The 18520-nt window shown below is 37.0% G+C and overlaps 1 protein-coding gene across 1 annotated transcript in view; it reads left to right on the top strand.

Moving 5' to 3' along the window:
- Window positions 1-15595, top strand: part of EYS (eyes shut homolog) — a 1499666-nt gene extending 1484071 nt beyond the window's left edge. Inside the window, exons 40-41 of the mRNA XM_029943180.1 lie at window positions 10193-10354; window positions 14285-15595. Coding sequence (XP_029799040.1) covers window positions 10193-10354; window positions 14285-15477 — 1355 coding nt within the window. The 3' untranslated portion in view covers window positions 15478-15595. The remainder of the gene's footprint in view (window positions 1-10192; window positions 10355-14284) is intronic.
- Window positions 15596-18520: the final 2925 nt, after the last annotated feature.

Here is an 18520-nt window from a genome sequence, read left to right as displayed (position 1 = left end):
AAGGAGGTTGTTTCCTGCTTTCTCCTCTGGGGTTTTAATGGTTTGCTGTCTCACATTCAGGTCCTTCAGCCATTTTGAGTTTATTTTTGTGTATAGTGTAAGAAAGTGGTCTAGTTTTATTCTTCTGCATGTTGCTGCCCAGTTCTCCCAGCACCACCTGCTAAAGAGGCAGCCTTTTTCCATTAGATACTCATTACTGCTTTGTCAAAAAATAATTGGCCATACATTTGTGGGTCCAATTCTGGGTTCTCTATTCTATTCCATTGGTCTGTGTATGTTTTTGTGCCAATACCATACCATCTTGATGACGACAGCTTTGTAGTAGAAGCTAAAGTCTGGGATTGTGATGCCTCCTGTTTTAGTTTTCTTGTTCAATATTACTTTGGCTATTCAGGGTCTTTTGTGGTTCCATACAAATTTTAGGATAGTTCTAGCTTTGAGAAGAATGCTGGCGCCATTTTGATTGGAATTGCATTGAATGTGTAGATTGCTTAGGGTAGTATTGACATTTTAACAATATTTATTCTTCTAATCTTGAGCATGGAATGGTTTTCCATTTCTTTGTCTTCAATTTTCTTTATAAGTTTTTTTATAGTTCTCATTATATAGATCTTTTACATCTTTGGTAAGGCTTATGCCTAGGTATCTTCTGGTCTTTGGTGCAATTATGAGTAGGATCAGTTTCTTGATTTTCTGTTGCTTCATTATTGGTGTATAAAAATGCAACCGATTTCTCTATGTTGATTTTGTACCCTGTGACTTTTCTGAATTCATGGATCAGTTCTAGCAGACTTTTGGCGGAGCTGGTCAAGTTTTCCATGTAGAGTATCATGTCCTCTGCAAAACGTGAAAGGTTAACTCAGCTTTGCCAATTCTGATGCCGTTTATTTTCTTTTGTTGTCTAATTGCTAATGCTAGAATTTCCAGCACTATGTTAAACAACAGTGGTGAGAGTAGACATCCTTGTCATATTCCTGATCTCAGGGGGAAAGTTCTCAGTTTTTCCCCATTGAGGATATTAGCTGTGGGCTTTTCATAAATGGCTTTTATGATGTTTAAGTAAGTTCCTTCTATCCTGATGTTCTCTAGGGTTTTTCTTAAAAAAAGATGCTGTATTTTGTCAAATGCTTTTTCTGCATCTATCAACAGGATCATAAGGTTTTTACCTTTTCTTTTGTTAATGCGATGTATCACGTTGATTGGTTTACAAATATTGAACCAGCCCTTTAACCATGAAATGAATCCCACTTGACCATGGTAGATAATACTTTTTATATGCTGTTGAATTGTTGAATTTGATTTGCTAGTATCTTATTGAGGACTTTTGCATCCATATTCATCAGGGATATTGGCCTGTAGTGTTTTTGTGGGTTTTGTGGGTTTTTGTTGCTGTTGTTGTTGTTTTGGTTTGGTTTGGTTTGGTTTTCTTGCTGAGTGTCTGGTTTCCTTCTATTTCTGTTTTTTTGAAATAGCTTGAAAAGAATGGGTATTAACTCTGATTTAAATGTCTGGTAGAATTCCCCAGGGAAGTCATCTGGTCCAGGGCTCTTACTTGTTGGGAGATTTTTGATAACTATTCAATTTCTCCATTAGTTATGGGTCTCTTCAAATTTTCTATCTCTTCCCGTTTCAATTTTGGAAGTGTGTATTTAGGAATTTGTCCACTTCTTCTAGGTTGTCCAGTTTGTTGGCATGTAATTTTTCATAGTATTCCCTGATAATTGATTGTATTTCTGAAGGATTGTTGTCATAAATCCATTTTCATTCATGATTTTTGTCTATTTGGGTGCTCTTTCTTTAAGAAGCCTGGCTAGAGGTTTGTCAATTATGTTTATTTTTTCAGAAAACCAACTCTTGGTTTCATTGATCCGATCAATTATTGTTTTGGATTCTATATTGCTTATTTCTTCTCTGATCATTATTATCTCTCTTCCTCTGCTGGGCTTGGGGTGTTCTTGCTGCTCTCCTTCTAGCTCCTTTAGGTGCACTTTTAGAATTCGTATTTGTGCTTTTTCTAGTTTCTTGAAATAGGCCTGGATTGCAATGTATTTTCCTCTTCGGACTGCCTTTGCTGCATCCCAAAGAGTTTGGATTATTGCATTTTCATTTGTTATCATATATTTTTTAATTTCTTCTCTAATTGCCTGATTGGCCCAATCATTCTTTAGTATGGTGGTCTTTAACCTCCATGTTTCTGGAGGTTTTCCAGACTTTTTCCTGTGATTGATTTCAAGTTTCATAGCATTGTGATCTGAAAGTGTGGATGGTATGATCTCAATTCGTTTATATTTATTGACGGCTGCTGGATGACCTAGTATGTGATCTATTTTGGAGAAAATAACATGCGTACTTGAGAAGAAAGTGAATTCCATAGCCTCAAGATGTAGAGTTCTAAATATATTTGTCAAGTCCATCTGATCCAATGTGTCATTTAGGTCCTTTGTTTCTTTAGTGCTTTTCTGTCTAGTTTGATCTATCCATTGCTGTAAGTGGAATATTAATGTCCCCTGCAATTAGCACATTCTTAATAAGATTGTATCTGTTTGTGATTGTTTTATGTATTTGGGTGCTCTCGAATTCGGTACATAGATGTTTATAATTGTTAGCTCTTGCTGATGGATAGACCCTGTAATTATTATATAACGCCTTTCTTCATCTCTTGTTACTGCCTTAACTTTTTTAAAAAATAGTTTGTCAAATTGGTTTCCATACAACAACCAGTGCTCTTCCCCACAAGTGCCCTCCTCCATCACCACCACCTCTTTTGCCCCCTCCCCCTTCAACCCTCAGTTCGTTTTCAGTATTCAATAGTCTCAAGTTTTGCATCCCTCTCTCTCCCCAACTCTTTCCCTCTTCCCCTCCCCCTGGTCCTCCATTAGTTTTCTCCTGTTTTCCTGGTAGACCTATGAGTGCAAACATATGGTATCTGTCCTCCGCCTAACTTATTTGGCTTAGCATGACACCCTCGAGGTCCATCCACTTTCCTACAAATGGCCAGATTTCATTCTTTCTCATTGCCATATAATACTCCATTGTATATATATATACCACATCTTCTTGATCCACTCATCAGGTGGTGGACATTTAAGCTCTTTCCATGTTTTGGCTATTGTTGACAGTACTACTATGAACATTGGGGTACATGTGCTCCTATGCATCAGCACTTCTGTATCCCTTGGATAAATCCCTAGCAGTGCTATTGCTGGGTCATAAGGGAGTTCTATGGATAGTTTTTTGAGGAACCTCCACACTGTTTTCCAGAGCGGCTGAAGATTTTTTTTTTAATCCTTTTTGCTACCCTATGTCTTTTGATTGGAGCACTTAATCCATTTACATTCAGTGTTATTATGGAAAAATATGGGTTTAGAGTCATTGGGTTCTCTATAGGGTTCATGCTTATAATGGTGTCTCTCTCTGGTACCTTGCAACATTTCCCTCATAAAGTCCCCCTTTGGATTTTTTTTTTACATTTTATTTATTTTTGAGAGACAGCGTGAACAGGGGAGGAGCAGAAAGAGAAAGAGACACAGAATTTGAAGCAGGCTCCAGGCTCTGAGCTAGTAGTCAGCACAGAGCCCGATGCAGGGCTTGAACCCATGAACTGAGATCATGACCTGAGCTGAAGTCAGACACTCAACTGACTGAGCCACCTAAGCGTCCCCTTAGGATTTCTTGTAGGGCTGGCTTAATGGTGATAAATTCATTCCATTTTTGTTTGGGAAACCCTTTATCTCTCCTTGTATACTGAATGACAGGCTTGCTGGGTAAAGGATTCTTGGCTGCATTATTTTTTCTGTTCATCACATTGAAGATTTCCTGCCATCCTTTCTGCCAAGTTTCAGTAGGTAGGTCTACAACCACCCTGATAGGTCTCTCTTTGTATGTTAGGGCCCTTTTATCCCTAGCTGCTTTCAGAATTGTCTCTTTATCCTTGTATTTTGCCAGTTTCCCTAGGATATGTTGTGCTGAAGATGGATTCAAGTTACGTCTGAAAGGAGTTCTCTGTGCCTCTTGGATTTCAATGTCTATTTCCTTCCCCAGATTGGGGAAATTCTCAGCTTTAATTTGTTCAAGCACCCCTTCAGCCACTTTCTGTCTCTCTTCTGCTCTGGAATTCCTAGGATACAGATATTGTTCTGTTTGACTGCATCACCCAGTTCTCGAATTCTCCTTTTGTGCTCCTGGATCAATTCATCTTTTTTTCTTGGCTTCCTCTTTTTCTATAATTGTGTCTTCTAAGTCACCTATTCTCTTCTGCCTCTTCAATCCATGAAGTGGACACCTCCATTTTATGATGTACCTCATTTATAGCATTTTCTAATTCATCATAACTATTTTTAAGACCCATAATCTTTGTAGCAATGTCTCTGCTGTCTTCTATGCCTTTTTTCAAGCCTAGTGATTAATTTTATGACTATTGTCCTAAAATCTTGGTTAGTTATGTTGCTTATATCTGTTTTGACCAATTCTTTAGCTGTCACTTCTTCCTGGAATTTCTTTTGAGGAGAGTTCTTCCATTTTGTCATTTTGGCTAGCTTTTTCTCTGTCAGTTTTAAAAGCTTATAATGCACTCTGCACCTGCAAGTACTACCCTATTAAAGGAAACTCATAGACTGTTCAGGGCCTGTCCGTTCAGAAAGTGTTCTTTTAATGGTCTCTCTTGTTGTTACTTTAGTTTTTTTCCCTACTTGTAGTGATATTTGCGACTCTCCACCATGTGTACTTTGGTTTGTTTCTTGAGGTAACCCTGCACACAGTGATACAGTTCAAGGATATCCCAAGAGGCTGGGTGCAGGAAAAAGGCTTATGGTGGTCTCTTGATCTCCACTCTCCAAGTATGACATACTTTCCACTCCACACTGCCTCTCTCTTCCACGTTTTCTTCTCAATGTCCCCTTGCTTCAAAAGCAAAAGGAGTCCCAGGGGTAAAATGGGTCCTTGATGGTCCAATGACTGCTTTTTGTCATGCCTAAAGTTTCTCTCTTGCTGTGTTCTTTCTCCTGGTCCAAGAGGATTTCGGTTCACCAGTTCACTATAGGATATGATAAGGATACAGATGAACATCCAGATAGAAGAGATGCATAGGACCAGGTACAAGGAAGGAGCATCCTCCCCAAATCTCTAGATCCTGGTTATCATACTCCATAATTCTGAGGCAAAGCTTAATGACTTCCCTGCACTTCTTCCACTGCTTGAACTGGCAGTAGACATTGGGCTGGCTGCAGTATTATTCGTCTCTGCTTTAAGAACACTCGTAGGCATGGCTGCACATCCCATGTGGAGAATGTGGAAGAGATGGTGTGGTTTCTGCTGGGGCATACTTAGAAAGGGGTGGGGTGGAGGGCTGAGAGTGTAGAGAGAAGGTGGCTCAGCAGGGGTAGGGGGACAAGATGGCATGAGCCTGACTCTGTGGGGCGGGGGCTGCAGAGACCGAATTTTTAATGCATGATGGGAATCTTGCAGAGCTTTTTAAGAAATGTATGCATTTAAGGCAGAGATGTAGGTCAACAAGATGATAGACTAGGAAGCTATAAGCTCTCCTTTCCCCACAGACACTAAGTTAACAACAACAAATGGATCATCATACCTCTGAAAATTCTAGAGACCATCTGAGAAGCTACAGTACCCAGGCCATAATCGTGGAAAGACTGATAAAGCTGAAAAATTATCATTTTGCATCCAAGTAAAGACTTACTCAGGCTAGAATCATCAGTGGATGTTGAATCTATGGGGTAGTTTTAATGAATAGTAGATATGATGGGTCACCTGGTGGCTCAGTTTAAGCACCAACTTTGGCTCAGGTCATGGTCTCAATTCATGAGTTCAGGCCCCACAATGGGCTCTGTGCTGACATCCTGGAGCCTGCTTCAGATTCTGTGTGTGTGTGTGTCTCTCTCTTTCTCTCTACCCTCCCCCACTCATGCTCTGTCTCTCAAAAACAAAAATGTTTTAATTTTTTTTTAATGTTTATTTTTGAGAGAGAGCATGAGTGGGGGAGGAGCAGAGAGAGACACACACAGAATCCAAAGCAGGCTCCAGGCTTTGAGCTGTGAGCACAGAGGCTGATGCGGGCTCGAGCCCACTGGCAGCGAGATCATGACCTGAGCTGAAGTCAGACACTTAACAGACTGAGCCACCCAGGCACCCCTTAGAAAAAAATTTTCTTAAATAAGTAGTAGTTATGCATGGTCTTACAATATTTCCCCACAGACTGCATATGAATTGCAAGGAAGACAAAATAAAACCCCAAGTATACAATGGAATGTTACACAATGGAAAAAAAATTATTCACCTCACCAATGAGGAACAGATAGTAGGTCCCTCCATACATGATACCCTGAGAAGAATCCATCATCACCTATGAAATATTTTAGCTAAGAATGCATAACCTGAATCTAACTATTAAGAAATACCAGTCAAATCCAAAATATTGAACATTCTTTTCAAACAGAAGAGGAACATATTCTTCAATAATGTCAAGGTCATAAAAACAATGAAAGGCTGTGGAAATGTCCTAGGTTAAACGACATTTAAAGAGACATAACAACTCAATGCAGTATCTCAGTTTAAACCCAATTTTATCCTTAAGGGGAAAATACCATAAAGGATATTTGTATCAACTGAAAAAAACTGAAATATGAATATTAGGTAAAAGCATAGTATTAACATGACATTTATTAGAGGTAATAACTGTACAGCGGTTCTATATAAAGAGGAGATCTCTGTTGTCACGTGCAAAGAGCCATGATGTATAGAACGTGCCCTCAAATGATTCGGGGAAAAAAAGAGCTAGATAAAGGGTTTAAAAATTAACAAAAGATAAATATAGATACAATATTCTTTGTACTAGTTTTATTTTTTCAATTTCCTATAAATTCCAAATAAGAGGGTAAAAAAACTAATTTTTTAAAAAATACGCAGTAATTTATTTAAACTGGTAATTCTGTTCTCCTATATTGGTTTAATATTGGTTTTTCTTCCTGAGAGAAAATATTCTAAAATTCTTTAAAGACTGTTCACAGAGACTCTGGGGGCATGAATGTGTTTATTGGCAAGATATTAAGTCAGAGGTTATTGAAATCACGATGCAATGAGATTATTTTTGACTTTTCTGGTTGTCTGTTTCTGCTGAGGCCTCAAAGCTGAGAACGAAATGTGTCCTATATACCCACAAGTCTAAAAATAGTTTATGGCTACATACCATGCTGGAAAATGCAAAACTATGGAGACAATAAAAATATTGGTGATTACCAGTGGTTAAGAAGGGATAATTGGATGAAGCACAGGATTTTTGTGGGGTTTTTTAGTTTATTTGAGAGAGTGTGTGTGCACAAGAGAGAGCAGGAGAGGATCAGAGAGAGAATTCCAGATAGGCTCTGCACTGAGAGTGGAGCTTGATCTCATGAACTGTGAGATCATGACCGGAGCCTGTATGAAGAGTCAGACTCTTAACCGACTGAGACACTCAGGTGCCCTCAAAGGATTTTTAAAAGAGTAAAACTACTCTGTAGGATACTATAATGGTAGACACATGTCATTATACATTTGTCAAAATCCACAGACTGTACACCAAAAATGACCCTTAATGTAAGCCATGGACTTTCGATGGTAATATGTCAATGTAGGTTCATCAGCTGTAACAACTGTTACAACCCATAGCAGGATGTTGATAGTGAAGAGATTATATATGTGGAGCAGGGCAGTATATGGAAACTATACTTTCTGCTCACTTCTGCTATGAACCTAAAATTTCCCTAAAGATAGTTTATTTTTTAAAATACTGTGCAATACCATTTAGTATAATAGTATAAGAAGCAAGAGGCAAAATATGCTAATTATCAGTCTCCTGAAGATAGAGAGAAGGAAGTACATTATGCATAGTTTGTATATAATATGGTTTCTTTTATGTGAAATAAATCAGATGCTAGATATACACACACATTAATTGGATGTGCATCAGAAAATAAAGTCTGGGGTGCCCGGGTGGCTCAGTGGGTTAAGCGTCCGACTTCAACTCAGGTCATGATCTCATGGTTCATGGGTTCCAGCGCTGCATCGGGCTCTGTGCTGACAGCTAGCTCAGACCCTGGAGCCTGTCTTCAGATTATGTGTCTTCCTCTTCTCTCAGTCCCTCCCCACTCGCTTGCTCTCTCTCTCAAAATAAACATTAAAAAAATAATAAGTAAAAAAACTTTAAAAAGTCTGGCTACATATTCAATAAACTATGGGAATTATGAAAGGAGAAAGAACAATGGAATTTCATTTTTTTACTTTACATTTTTCCATGTAAAGTAAATGTCATATTTTCCATGTTTAAATGTCTTATAATGAATGTTAACTTTAGTAATACTTACAAAAATGATTTCAAAAGGACTCTCACTTTTTATTAGATCCCTGTGTTCTTAAACCTTAATTCAGTGTTTCTGAAAATATGGTCCAAGTGGGGCGCCTGGGTGGCTCAGTTGGTTAAGCATCCAACTTCAGCTCAGGTCATGATCTCATGGTTTGTGGGTTCGAGCCCCATGTCGGGCTCTGTGCTGACAGAACCTGGAGCCTGTCTTTGGATTCTGTATCTCCCTCTCTCTCTGACCACCGCCCCCCCCCCCGCGCTCGCATTCTCTGTCTCTGAAAAATAAACATTAAAAAAAAAAAAAAGAAAATATGGTCCAAGTAACACCTATGCCAGAAATACCTGGGTGTTTATTAAAATATACTTCCTAGACCCCGTCTCAGCTTTATTAAGGGTCTGGTCTAAGAGTGAGGAATAGTACTTTAGACTCTTAGGAATCATACTAGGAGATTCTAACTTCTACCATTTTGAACTACAGTAAGTCACAATGAATCATGTATTGCTTAAAAATCAGCAAATGCCGGGGCGCCTGGGTGGCTCAGTCGGTTGGGCATCCAGCTTCAGCTCAGGTCATGATCTCATGGCTGATGGGTTCGAGCCCCACGTCAGGCCCTGTGCTGATGGCTAGCTCAGAGCCTGGAGCCTGCTTCAGATTCTGTGTCTCCCTCTCTCTCTGACCCTCCCCTGCTCGCACTGTCTCTGTCTCTCAAAAATAAAAAACATTAAAAATTTTTCAAAAAATCAGCTAATGCCAACACCTCTTGGATAAACACCTACCGGCTACCTACCAACCAAAGGATACCAATACTGGCCTAGTCCAAAGGGAGAATGGGCAAAATAACTAAGTCAGTGATTAAAGAGATATGTGGTGAACCAGCTAAGAAGCACTGTCACATTATAAAATGAGGTACAAACAATCTATAGATTCCAGAGAGATAAATACCGCCAAATGTTCAGAACTTTCCTTCTTCCTCTCATAAACACACAGAACAAGTAATATCTAAAGCATTATTAACCTATGTAATAATTCTACTTCAATTAATACTGAAATGAATTTACTGTAAAATATTAACTTACCAAAAAGGAAACCCAAAAGTTAGTACTTCTGAAGAGATACAGATCTAAAGTATTGTCAAGTAAACTGATAGTTATTTCCACTTAGTCACTTTAAACATGACTTGATTACATTCTACATTTTAATTTGAAATATAAAAACTAAAGGATAATTCATATAGTGATATCTTCTATCTCGTGCAACTGTAATCATCTGTTTGAAAGCATTTTAGGGGTACCTGGGTGGCTCAGTCAGTTAAGCGTCTGACTTCAGCTCAAGTCATGACCTCACAGTTTGTGAGTTCAAGCCTGGTGTCAGGGTCTATGCTGACAGCTCAGAGCCTGGAGCTGCTTTGGATTCTGTCTCCTTCTCTCTTTGCCCCTGCCCCACTTGTGCTCTGTCTCTCAAAAATAAATGTAAAAAATAAAATTCTTGAAAGCATTTTTAATGTAAGACATTCCCAAGAATCTCAATCTTTTGAGATAAGACATTCTAATAATATAAGTATCTGATGCCTCTCTATAATATAATCAATCTAGAGCAGAGGATCTGTGCCACACAGTACCAGCCAAAAGGCACATAGTTACCAGAAGTAATAGAAGGCTTTTCAATAGTTGGCCCCATTTCTAAAAGCCCACATTTAGTGGGATTAGATTTGCCATAGTTCAATGTATTTAGCAAGAAGCAACTCTTGGAAGATAAGGTAAGTTCTTAAATAAAATGATTTAAGTATACTGTATTTATGAGCAATACTGTTTTTTTTTTAATTCATGTTTTTGCTTTGTTAGCTTTATCTATAAGTGATCCATCTTTCAGAAGCCATGAATTATCCTGGATGTCTTTTGCTTCCTTCCGTATTCGGAAAAAGACACATATTCAATTGCAGTTTCAGCCTCTTTCTGCAGACGGCATCTTACTTTATGTTGCACAGCACTTAAAAGCACAATCAGGTAAAGTTGGCAGGATATTTGCAGGGGCAAAAATCCTAATGAATTCCTAATTAAGTAATCTGTAATAGAGTATTTTTATTTTTTAAGTCACCTAGCCTATGAAATATGTAAACATTTGATACTTCTAATGTTATCACTGCAAATGCATATTTATGAATTGACTCCCTAAATGTTTTAATAAAATAGCAAGAGATATGTTAGAATTGAAGTTAGCAAAATTCAGATACAGTATATTCTCAACTGTATAACAATCCCATCAAAAAAGAGGTTGAAGTCAAACGCTCAATAGTCCTATGTTAAAAGGAATAAAATATGTATATAAAGATAAAGGAAAGGAAGACATGACTGTTTTGTTTCCAGTAAATCGACCCAAACTTATAGCTCTAAAAATTTTCTTCAAGTTATTCTGTTATCTAAATAGTACACCTAGGATTCACATTCCACAATAAGTTGGTAAAAATATTTTAAACTATAAAAGTAGCACAATCATTGCAAAACAGTGTGGAATAAAAATATCCACATAGTATGCTCCAGTTTGAAAAAGACACTCAGCTTTAGTTATGTCCCTCATAAAAAACCTCAGGCTTAACCTTTGTATGGTAAGGGCATAAAATCAAGATATATGTGGAACTGTACTGGCCAAGAATGTTGTACTGTAATTTTATAATTAGTACACTACATACATATTTGTGCTTATATATGTAAAATAAAAAGCTCATATACATTAACACACATAGGAGGGCACATTTTCTTACATCTGTTATTAAATGGCACTGTATTTCAAGTCAAGATTTTTCTTTGCCTTAGACACTATTTACAGAAAGAGATAAAAATAATTACTTTAATGTCATGGTTAGTGCTGCATTTGACACATATATAAGGAAATCATGAAAACTGTACAATATTAAAAATCTAAGCTTTACAATTTTCAGACTTAGATAAACCAAAAGGTTATCAGATGAAAAGCATAAACTTATTAGCGTTCAACTGGTGTAATGAACTGGTAAAGTATGTTTCATATATTTAAGGTTGCATAAAATACAAGTGATGTTCTTGTTTTTTGTTTTTTACCTTCTTTAAGAGTTATGTCTAGGGGTGCCTGGGTGGCTTAGTTAAACAGCCAACTTCAGCTCCAGTCATGGTATCACAAGTTTGTGCGTTCAACCCCGCATCCAGCTCTGGGCTGACAGCTCAGAGCCTGGAGCCTGCTTCAGAATCTGACTCCTCCTCTCTCCACCCTTCCCCTGCTCAGGCTCTGTCTCTCTGTCCCTCAAAAATAAATATTAAAAAAAAAATTATGTCTAATGTAAACTTTAAGCCTTCTGATTCTCTGCTAAGAGAAACTTTCAGCAAAAAGTGCCCACTTAGTATACAAAGTAAAACAAGACAAACAATTGAGTTTCCATATGTAGAAGACCAAATTCTCAGTATATAAAGTTATCTGTGTCATTTAGAGGTTACAATTTTAATAATCTCACATAATATAGTATTTAAAACAAAATAATTTTACAATTATCCTAGTTGATTTTGGACCTTTGATTTTGGAAATAAAATTTAAATAAATCATTAGCACCTGTTTATCCATTGCTGTTACGTATTTAATATCTTAAAATCAATGTGGGGCACTTGGGTGGCTCAAGTCGGTTAAGCACTGGACTTTAGGAAATCATCTTTAGGAAAAAGTGTTTTGATACATAAAAATTGTCAATATTATGTTAAGCACAAATTGATCATGGACAGCCTGAAATCATCCTGATATAGTTATAACCCTCACAAATGTTTTTAAAAAGCCTAGTCATGTTGGCAATTTGACCAGTGATATTATTAGGTTGCAGCTTTAGCTTTCTTAATCATTTTTTACTTTTTGTTTTTTTAAAGTTTATTTATTTTGAGGTGGGAGAGGGGCAGAGAGAGAGAATCCCAAGCTTCAGTCAGCTTGGAGCCCCCACTATGGGGCTCTATCTCACAACCACGAGACTACGACCTGAGCCAATATCAAGATTTAGATGTTTAACAGACTGAGCCACCCAGGCATTCCTAAAGGTGATTTCTTAATTCAATAATTGTTTATTTTTTATCTAATTATGTGCCAGGTGCTGTGCTAGGTGCTGGGGCTAAATCGTTGGGCCAAGTTAAGACACAGACCTTGATTCCATGAAGCTTACAAGCTAGTGGATGAGGCAGCTGTTAAATAATTACAGATGTAATGACAGATTATAGTCACAAATTCTCTATGAGGAAAATGATTGAGAACCATACTTTACATGGGCTCATAGTTTTCTGAAGTTGAAATCATAGGTGTAGGACTATAGACCTGCTACCTCTCCCAGCCGTCTTAGAATAATGGTCTGAAGTGGACCACAAGGGGGAGTAGAAGGAAAGGACACGGTGGGAGAGAGGTGAGGTAGTGATTCACTGCCCAAGGAGAAATGAAGGAAGAAAAGCATGTGCCAAGAAATCTCCCTGGATAAGAAAAGAAATTTTATTGGTTGTGAAATGTTAGGGAGAAAAGCTATCTTGAGGAAGACATCTGCAGGATTTGTTATATAAACCACTTTGCTAACCTCTTGAAGCAGTTTTACCATTGAAGGGCCACATTCTTTTATTGGCACACAGAGTTGCATTTACTTTTCCTTTGAATGCCTCACTGCACCTTCATACAGAGGCTGGATCATAGTTATTCAGATTTGTTCCCAGATGACTATTTCATTATAAAATGAGATAAACATTGTGAAAGAGAAATTTCGTGCTATCAAATAGGATAAAACACCTGACCAGCTCTGTGGAAGCACAGAACACATCTCAGAGGAAGTGGCATCTGAGGAGAAAGTGAAGAGTGAGGAGGCTCTAGCAGATAGACTCAGACCTGAAGGACAGCCGGAGTTTCCTAGATGAGGTGGGATGGGGTGGAGTGTTCCAAGAAAGAAAATGATGTGCACAAAGGTTCCTAGGCAAGAACAAGCAAGGTCAGTGTTGCTGGAGTAAAGAGAGTGGAGGCAGAGGGAGAGTACACTCCAGGGAAGCCGGAGAAAAGGGCTGGGTAACTTGCAGAGCCTCTGTAGATGTTAAAGATCTAAGGCTTTTCTCTCAACAACAGTGAATGTCATTAAAGGGTAGTAAAGTGACCAGCACTTTAGCTTCAGTTTAGATTCGAAATTCTCTTAGGGAGGAAGAGTGAGGAGGTTCTAGTAAATAGACTGACTAAGCTAGAAATAAAGCTAGTAAATCTATCGAAAATGGCAAAGGCAGAATCAAGATGTTTGCAGTGAACCAAAATGTTAAGAAATCTCAGTCTTTGATAGACTGATTATATGTGGAACAAAAAAATATAAGGAATCAGGGATCACAGCTAAATTTTTGGTTTGAAGAACTGGTTGGAGGATGAGGGAGTGACTTAATGAGTTTGGAAAGCCTGCAAGATGCCAGATGTATGGGAGAAAGTTCACAACCGGAGGTATGAAATTTGGAGAGATCTCAACTAGGGATTTGATGCCAAGGACATGGCTGAAACTTTTTCATAGCACCAGTAATAACTTCTTAATTCTCTTATTTACTTCCTCAATCTCTGTTAAAAAAAGAAAAAAACAATCTGCAGTTTGGAGTAAAATATCTTAAAAGCTTTTCACACATTCATCCTTAACTATATAAAATCATTAAAGGAAAACTTCACTTTAACTTAGTACCACAATACATTTCATTCAATGCGAAATATTTACAACTAGGAAAAACTTATGTGGCCAATTCCTAATACAGGATTTATGTATGAATATATACACATATATTTTGATTTGTAAATGGAAACAAAATTCTCTAATGTTGTAATCAAGCCTTATCTTTTTCCCCCCAAAACCAAAACTTACTCAAATGACCAAAAATGGCAAGAGTTTTTAATAGAATAACATTGTACTGACTGGTTTTCTTTCTCAACAGGTGATTTCCTATGTATCTCCTTAGTAAATGGTTCTGTTCAGCTTCGCTACAACCTTGGTGACAGAACTATCATTCTAGAAACTCTCCAAAAAGTAACTATTAATGGAAGTACTTGGCATATGATTAAAGCAGGAAGAGTTGGTGCAGAAGGCTACCTGGATCTGGATGGGATAAATGTAACAGAAAAAGCCAATGCAAAAATGAGCTCCCTGGACACAAATACTGACTTCTATATCGGAGGAGTGCCGTCTTTAAATCTTATAAATCCTATGTCAGTAGCAAATGAACCTGCAGGATTTCAGGGCTGTGTCCGAGAAGTTATTATAAATAATCAAGAGTTAAAATTAACTGAATTAGGAGCAAAAGGCGGCGCAAATGTAGGTGACTGTGATGGGACGCCCTGTGGGTACAAGGTGTGCAGAAATAGGGGTGAATGTATAGTAAATGGCACAACATTTTCTTGCAGATGTTTGCCACATTGGGCTGGAAATACATGTGACCAGTCTGTGCACTGTTCAAATAATCTTTGTCTCCACCAATCACTATGTATACCTGATCAGTCCTTTTCTTACAATTGTCTGTGTACTTTGGGTTGGGTGGGAAAGTATTGTGAAAACAAAACTTCATTTTCAACTGCAAAATTTATGGGTAATTCTTATATTAAATACATTGATCCAGATTACAGAATGAGAAACCTTCAGTTCACTACTATATCCTTAAATTTCAGTACTACTGAAACAGAAGGCTTAATTGTATGGATAGGAAAAGCTCAAAATGAAGAAAATGATTTTCTGGCAATTGGTCTCCATAATCAGTCCTTGAAAATAGCCATTAACTTAGGAAAAAGCATTTCTGTGCCTATTTTGATCTATAGCAAGGCCACATTCTGCTGTAATAAATGGCACCATGTAAGCGTAATTCAAAATCAGACTGTTATTAAGGCCTACCTAGATCACAACCTAATTCTCTTAGAGGATACTGATCCACACAAAATATTTGTTGATTTAAACTATGATGGCATTATTTATCTAGGGGGCTTTGAATATGGCCGAAAGGTAAATATTGTTACTCGAGAGATTTTTAAGAGAGATTTTGTTGGCAGAATTAAAGATGTATTTTTTCAGGATTCAAAAAAAATTGAGTTAATTAAGTTGGAAGGATACAATGTTTTTAATGGAGATGAACAAAATTAATGATGTAAATAAATACTGGTAATTTTAACATACAAAATATATATGTAACTGTACTTTGATAGCTATCTCTGTGACACATTGTTTACTAGAAATCAACTATTTACTATTACAAAATAGTCTAAATGCTAATACATCTTTTTTATAAGGTTATAAAATACAGCTAAAGAAACAATTTTGGTTGTTTTTCCTATATCCAATACCTATAAATATGTTGATTCCAAAGTTATCACTCCATTAGTTCAGTTAGTGTTTATTCATCTGTGAATGGTTTTTAAATAAAATTTAGGTGGGATAAATGATACAAAGAAAAAATTAAAAAGCAAATTACTAACCACAGGAAAACTAAAAATTACATAAAACTACACAACGATACTCTATTGCATGGCTCAGCTATGAATATTTATGTGATTGCAGTAATGCGAAATTTAAATAGGGACTTAAGCCAAAAGTTATTGCATGAATGTGGGAAGGTGAAAGGTGGAGGGAAGAAGATGGCTGGTGAGGGTTAAACACTTAAATCCTACAGTAAGACATTAATAGATACAATTTTTGCAACCTTTTTGTTAAGCATACACGTCACAAATATGAAGACACATATCCTAAGAAATCTAAAAAAACTGAAAATAGTAACCTCTGGAGAAAATAGAGCAAATATTGCTGGGTTTGTTTACAAACCTTATAGAATTACTTGGCTTTTTAAACCATGTACTTATGTAATTGAATAAATTTAAAAATTAAACTTCATTTACACCTAAATTTTCAAGTCTACAGATCTCAAAATTGGGAATAAAACAGGCTCTGAATAATGCAACTGAAAAATTACTGTACTGATCATATTTATACCATCAAAAGTATTAGCATGAGAAAGTTCATTTTACCCAATCACCAGTTATTGATATAATTGTAAATAGCATTTTCTCTCCCCACCCCACTCCACTATTGCATACTGGGAAGTAGTTATTGCTGCTATTTAGCATTTCTAGAGTGTGATATTTATGACAATTTCGCCACCAAGAAAGCAACTGACAACACAACTGACACAATACACTAATAGGCATGACTATACCTGGAGAGAAAAAAAATTATCTTGGTAATAAGCAACATGTGAAGTTTGAAAGGAAAAATATGTTAATTATCTATTAAATGGAGAAAATGGTTTACAAATAAAGGGACCAGGTGCGTGGTTAAATTCTCATTGTTATTAAGCAAAATCTGCCTGTAGAGGTTCCAGTCTATACAAAGAAACTAGGTAAGCAATTTATCATTTGAAAAATTAAAACAATTTCGTTTTTTGGAGGCGGGCACTTGTTTTTGCCACACCATTGCAATCAGAAGGCTATAGATGGAGGGCTCCAGAACTAAAGTTAAGAATCTTGGCACCATTCAATGGGACACAAATTACCCCCAGGTATATTATTATTAACATTAGCAAAAGTGTGTAAGCAAAACAAAATGTAAGGTAGAACTACAGAATGTCTATACACTGATTCCAAGGTTTTGTGTATGTTGTTTTTGCTTTGTTTTTAACAGAAACCATGTAAGAAAACTCCACCCAATATTTACTGAAAAACTGTGACCTAAATTTGTTTTGGCCCATACCATTTCATCTACTTTGATGATATGAAGATCATAATGATAACTGCTCTTTAAAAAAATCATTTTGATGGTTATTTAGATCTCACTTTAAAGATATACATTTTATGTATAAAGTTAAGAAAGCTGTTCTCCAAGGTTACCAAAGCTCCCATGAACCACACCCTCATCACAGGCCACATGTTCTCTCAAGATACAAAGTGCCTATCCTTAAAGCAGCCCTTCCTGAAATGTAAAACCAGTACCTCAGAGAACCCATAAATCTTCTGGGGATCCAGAGTACTTCCTTTCTCAACAATTCCATGTGATGCCAGGTTTTCTTCATATATATCAAGTGAGATGACATACTGCAAATCAATGAATGCTGAGGCAGGTAAAAGAATCCAACAGTTTGTCAGACATTGGAGATGTGCAAAAATGAAAACATGACATTCTTACCAAATCTAGTGTAAGTTATTTTTCACACAAATGCTATAATTACATAATAGGATTATTGTTAAATAAATTATCTTTGTAACATTGTAATTTCTAATATGCTAAATGATATAACCCATACTTAGGGTTCTCAATAACTTCTTAAAAAGGGTCCTGAAACCAGAGAGTTTGAAAATTACTACATTAAAGTTGCTTCTCCCAGCTGTAGTTTCACATGAAGATGTGATCACTTGTCTTCTACATGACATTGCAAGCTCCAAAACTGGAGGCGAATGGTACTGCTCACCACTGAATTCCAAGAATCTTGCAACATACAGAATAGGCACAAAAATAAGAATTTAAAACTGCTACCTAGCAATTTCCTATAAATCAAAATGTCTTAAACCTTGATTTATAAACATTTTTACTGTTAAATCTAAAATTTCACATCATGGGGGCTCCTGGGTGGCTCAGTCAGGTTAAGCATCAAACTTCACCTCAGCTCATGATCTCACAATTTGTGAGTTCAAGACCCACACCAGGCTCTGTGCTGATAACTCAGAGCTGGAGCCTGCTTCAGATTTTGCGTCTCCCTCGCTCTCTGCCCCTCCCCTCCTCCCGCCTGCTCTCTCTCAAAAATGAATAAAATGTTTAAAAAAAATTTTAATTTCATGTGGCGAATTACCACCATTACTCATTTTTGCTATCCTTGGGATGAGGGTGTTGAAGATTTCCTGTAAAATTTCTCCAGCACAAAATAAAAATAATTGATATAGAAACTCCTTAAGATAACTTTACTATAAGCGTTACAATGCTTCTGAAATACAGTGTTGAATATAAACATGTTTTAAAGAAAGGTGAACGCCTCACACCTGTCAGAATGGCTAAAATCAACAACACAGGAAAACAGAGGATGCAGACAAGGCTGGGGAGAAAAGGGAACACCTTTGCACTGTTGGTGAGAATGTAAACTGGTATAGCCACTCAGGAAAGCAAGGTGGAGGCTCCTAAAAAAAATTAAAAATAGAAATACCTA

The sequence above is a fragment of the Suricata suricatta genome, chromosome 7, assembly GCF_006229205.1.
Source record: "Suricata suricatta isolate VVHF042 chromosome 7, meerkat_22Aug2017_6uvM2_HiC, whole genome shotgun sequence".
In the NCBI taxonomy this organism is placed as follows: domain Eukaryota; kingdom Metazoa; phylum Chordata; class Mammalia; order Carnivora; family Herpestidae; genus Suricata; species Suricata suricatta.
Note: the sequence above shows the minus strand (reverse complement) of the source record. Positions and strands in the feature narration are given on the sequence as shown.